Here is a 4,954-nt window from a genome sequence, read left to right on the forward strand (position 1 = left end):
TTTATCCTGCATCAAGCCAAATTAGGCAACAACACTCTTTTTTTTCATTTGGAAAGAATTACAGGAGACACCTTTACCTACCAAGATGTACTGGCGTACTGCCTACAAATACAATACACCATACGCCACACGTACACACATATACATACGGACCCCACCACACGAAAGGCGCCAACGACAATATATTAAGCCCCACCACCGCCGCGTCACCCCTCTTCCTCCCCTCCCAAACTCTCAATTCTCAAACCTCCGGGGCCTTCGCTTCGCTTCCAACCCCCATCGATACTTCCCAGCAAGCTACAAGCTCCTCCGCTCAGCCTCATCATTCCATGGCCGATCCCCAGACCCAGGCCGAGGCCCTGGCGGAGCCCGCGCGGATCAACGGCGCCGCGGCGGAGGCCACGCTCTCTGGCGGCGAGCTGACCTGGCGCCCCGCCGGCGGCGGGGAGGGGCAGGAGCGGCGGCTGGAGCTGGAGTCGGAGGTGCTCGGGTGCCGGGTCGAGGGGAGGAAGCTCAGGGTTGCGACCTTTGCCGCTGGCGGCGGCGGAGACGGGGAGCGGCCCTCGGCGCTAGCCTGCGGCGGCGGGGGCAAAGGGGGAGGAGGGGACGGGAGCCGGAGGAGAGGGGAGGTGGTGATGGAGATGGAAAGCGACGACGCCGCGGAGCGGTGGGGGGACGCCATCAGGGATCGCCTCGCCTCGCTCGGTAATTCAGAACCCACTACTGCTACTCTGCTAGTAGTAATTTGATAATTTCGATTCCCCTGCACCTGGCGAGTAGCGTTTGACTCGTGGCGCGATCGATTTAGTCGCACGACTATTGCGTTTTTAATTCAATCGCGTGGTTGGAGTGTTGGGGGCGGCTCCGTGGTCTTGGTGATGGTTGCGTGCCGGACTTCTGGAATTCGTTGATTCGATTCGATAGTTGGGAGGAAAAGTGTTCCTGATTCCTGATAGTGAGGGGGGAGGACAAAACAAAACCAGCAGCGCATATCCAGTCGTTTTAATTTGATTCATCAATGATTATGTTGAAGTAAATTGTTCTAGATTGTAACTGGTCATAGGCGTGCACTGCCCTGGCTCCAAATCTTTCATGGTATGCGTGCAACTGTACGGTTGGTGACCGTCAACGCACAAATGTAGCAGTAGTATGCAACGTGCCAATGGATCCCAGACTTTGAATTGTCCATGGATTCTTCTTCTGTGCCTAGTCCGCTCAATTTCCATGGTTGGAATCAAATGTGCATGTCCCTGATGGTGGCCAAAGCTCGCGCTTCATTTATTATCATTCCGAGCTTTCAATTTGATGTTTAAGTCAAGGAATCTTACAGTTTTTTTAATGAATCTGAGCATGTTCATGACATGCAATGCAGCGGTGATATTTTTGTAATGTTATGTGTACCTCCCTTGTAGGTCCATTTTTTTTTCAGATTTGGTCAAATGTTACTCTCAGTGTCACTGTTGCCGCTTAATGTCACCCTTGAGTAATTGATTGCACTATCTATCAACGAAAAATATCTAAGCTGACACCTTTCTGCTCAGTTCTTTTTCTTTTTTTTTGTCATTTCATAATGCTGATCCGAGTATTCCATATTTCTAGTTGGTATTACTGTATTAGTTAATGCTTTTCTATGCTCCTACTGTAAAGTATAGCAAATTAACAAATCAACTCAAACACTAGTTCGACCTATTAATGAACTCTTACTATTCCTCCTTCAGGGCCAAAGAGACTGTTCATTATAGTGAACCCTTATGGTGGAAAGAGAAGCGGCCGGAGTATTTTCCAGAATGATGTCCTACCGCTCATTGAAGCTGCTGGCATTTTTTATACAATGCAAGGTTTGTGGCGTATGTAATAAGTATCGTATTTTTGGATTGGTAATTGTGATTTCCTGTTACTCTGTATCTAACTTCAAATTGTGCACCATGTTTAGAAACCAAGCATCGCCTTCATGCTCAAGAGATTGCACATTCACTGGATCTTAGAAAATATGATGGGATCGTTTGTGTCAGTGGAGATGGTGTCCTGGTGGAGGTTAGCAAAATATGATAATTTCCGTTTGCGAATGCAATTATATGCAAGTTGTTACACTCTGAAAATCATCTGTTTTCAGATGTTTTGAGCATTGTTGATTCTATTTGGCTCCTTGCTGTATTTTGGCACTTCTGCTTATTGTTGTTTTGTTTTGAGTTCAGGTTATTAATGGTTTGCTGCAAAGGGAGGACTGGGAAACAGCAATAAAAGTGCCACTTGGGATCATCCCGGCAGGTACATTATCATTGCAGCTCCTTATCACATTGATGCAATGATGCACATTAGTGAGTAGTACTATGCTGTCTTAGGTTCATTCCCATCTGCAATCATTACAAAAACAGTTGCTAAATTCTTGTAGCTTGTAACTTTTCTACTTTTTTGTTTAGATTGTAGCATTTGGCACTTTTTTTATCATTAGTGCTCTGAGCACACTTTTAACACACTACATGTGCAACAGGTACTGGAAATGGAATGGCACAATCTTTATTGCATGCCGCTGGTGAACCGTTCTCCATATCAAACGCCATATTTGCAATAATCAGGGGTTAGTCTTTTTGTCAGTTTTCATCTGGGAAGCCACGTCATCTATCTTCAGAACCCTTCCCCTTTATGTGTGTGAAATTGCTGATGCTGCTCCTTTCTTTTACACAGGTCACAAACGCGCACTTGATGTTACTTCTGTTGTGCAGGGGAAGACAAGGTTCTTTAGCGTTCTGATGCTTACATGGGGTATGTATTAGCTTGATTTTAACTCTATTGGCAACCTTCTCAGATATAACTGTCACTTTCTTTTCTTTAGCAATAAAATTTACTTCAAAAGCCTGAAAATGATCTATGAACTGCAGGTCTGGTAGCTGATGTTGATATCGAATCAGAGAAGTACAGATGGATGGGAAGCGCTCGCCTTGAATTTTATGTATGCCTTCTACCCTAAAAGCTATGCTACTGAGTACTTGATTTTATTTGCATCCATATGTAACTCCTCTTTTGATTCTATTTACTGTCATCGCCGCATCAGTGCATGAAACATTGAGAACCTTCAGAAATAAGATGCCTTACCAGCTACATCAGTGTGATGGCATCCTGACAGATGCATCTCTTACTTAAACTACTTGGTTCAACGTTCCTATTTTACTTAGTTTGCCATTCCAACATAAGAAAGTAATTCTCTTTTGGAGGATTTTTTGGGTTTGTAAAAAATGACACTGTGCTCTGCCATGTGCAATACAACTTCATTTCAGCTCCTTCTCCGCGTGATCAACCTGCGACGGTACAATGGGCGTGTCCTTTTCGTTCCAGCCCCCGGATACGAAGAAGTTGGTGAGCCCGTGGAGCAAATTCCCAGTTTTGAACAGAACGGAGTTAGCAATGGTAGCCAAGAAGACAAAGCAAATGACAGAAATGGCGAAAGGATTGGTTACCCAGGCCCCTCAATCGAAGAAGCTGATCTCGAATGGAGATCGCTGAGCGGTCCATTCGTTTCGGTTTGGCTTGGCAACGTCCCTTTCGCTAGTGAAGATGCCATGGCAGCACCCAAAGCAGAGGTCAATCTCTCTCCATTTCAGTCTGCTTATGCCTATTTATGTTCATGATGAGCAAGTTATTAGGAGACTGCCTTTGGGGTGTGCCCCCTTCTCTCCATGGCCTGATTCATCTTTATAATTATCGCGTTGCAGTTCTCCGATGGGTACCTGGATGCAGCTATAATCAGGGACTGCCCGCGGTGGGACGTGCTTGGGCTCCTGTTCCAGATGAAGGACGGCGCGTACGTGAACTCGCCGTACGTGGAGTACTTCAAGGTGAAGGCGATCCGGATCGAGCCGGGCCTGCGCGTGGGCGGCAGCGCCAAGGGCGGCATCATCGACTCGGACGGGGAGGTGATCGCGCGGGGCGACGGGCCCCGCGGCGGCGAGGCGGAGCACCTGATGGCGTACGGCCCGCCCATCCAGCTGTCGGTGGACCAGGGGCTGGCCACCATCTTCTCCCCGAGGTCGAGATGACACGGCTCTTCTTCACCATTTATTAGTGATCTCCACTTCATTAGCCCCGCCATTTTATTATCTCGTTTGTTATAGTACTGTGTAAATACTCACACCACACCACAATGCAAGAAGCAAGAGCCAAGGAGGCAAGGATGTCTGTCCGTCGAGATTCTTTGTTTCCACCGTAGCTACTGCTTTACTGGCACTTGGAGAAATGGGACGTGTGCGAGACCAGTTCTACTTCTCTTTGCTACCACATCAAGGGTGGGCCGATACAAATTTTTTTCAGTTTCCTGCAAAGCTGGTGTTTAAAAATCCGCTATGGAAATTACAAGGTCCGAAACGGACCTCGATGCAAATGCGCTTGCGAGAGCCTTGTGAAAGAAGAGACTCGACCTTCACACAACACAATCGCACACTGCTGTGAGAAGCGTGGGTGCTCGAGCTTTTCCGCAGTGCAGCAGCGGGCACGTGAGGGGCCAGTCGGTGAAACTTGAAAGGCAGAGCGGAGGATTTTTGCCGTGCCAGGACCAGGACGCAGCGCCATGGCGGAGGGTGGGTTTGCCGTTTGCCCAGTCGTGGCCTGGCGAATGAACGTGGCTTCTCGCATGCCGCCGGGAACAGTCGTCGAACAGATGGGAGGAGGATTTGGCATCACGCGGGTCAGCGGCGGATGCGAGGGCCTGATCTTGGTCGTAAAGAAAGAAAAGCCACCAGTGCCCTTGCGTCGCGGCAACGTGCATGCGGGGCGGGCATTTGCGTTTGCGTACCCCCTGCGAGGCTGAGATCGACGAGACATGAGAAGAATCTTTTTTTTTTCCTGGGCGAGATCAGAGTCGCCCGCCCGCAAGCAAGTGATGAGAGTGGAGGGCTGGAGGCATGGGTTCTCGACTTCTCGTAGCGTTCGGTTCTGGCCGCAAGCTCCGATCTAACAGATT

The 4,954-nt window shown here is 48.5% G+C and overlaps 1 protein-coding gene across 1 annotated transcript; it reads left to right on the forward strand.

The window, feature by feature from the left end:
* Positions 1–212: 212 nt before the first annotated feature.
* LOC120661682 (sphingosine kinase 1-like) lies at positions 213–4,260 on the forward strand. Its single transcript, XM_039940595.1, has 9 exons — positions 213–705; positions 1,719–1,838; positions 1,934–2,034; positions 2,196–2,268; positions 2,492–2,578; positions 2,686–2,763; positions 2,880–2,950; positions 3,276–3,578; positions 3,711–4,260. Exons 1-9 carry the CDS (start codon positions 330–332, stop codon positions 4,032–4,034), a joined length of 1,533 nt encoding a protein of 510 aa, XP_039796529.1. The 5' UTR covers positions 213–329; the 3' UTR covers positions 4,035–4,260.
* The last annotated feature ends 694 nt before the right edge of the window (positions 4,261–4,954 follow it).

The sequence above is a fragment of the Panicum virgatum genome, chromosome 2N (assembly GCF_016808335.1).
Source record: "Panicum virgatum strain AP13 chromosome 2N, P.virgatum_v5, whole genome shotgun sequence".
Taxonomy (NCBI): Eukaryota; Viridiplantae; Streptophyta; class Magnoliopsida; order Poales; family Poaceae; genus Panicum; species Panicum virgatum.

What these genes read in the sequence shown, in the direction of transcription:
- LOC120661682 (XM_039940595.1), top strand. Translation starts at nt 330, where the DNA reads ATGGCCGATCCCCAGACCCAGGCCGAGGCCCTGGCGGAGCCCGCGCGG. An exon ending in GGATCGCCTCGCCTCGCTCG is followed by an intron (nt 706 to 1,718) that starts GTAATTCAGAAC and finishes TTCCTCCTTCAG; the next exon opens with GGCCAAAGAGACTGTTCATT. An exon ending in ACTTGGGATCATCCCGGCAG is followed by an intron (nt 2,269 to 2,491) that starts GTACATTATCAT and finishes CATGTGCAACAG; the next exon opens with GTACTGGAAATGGAATGGCA.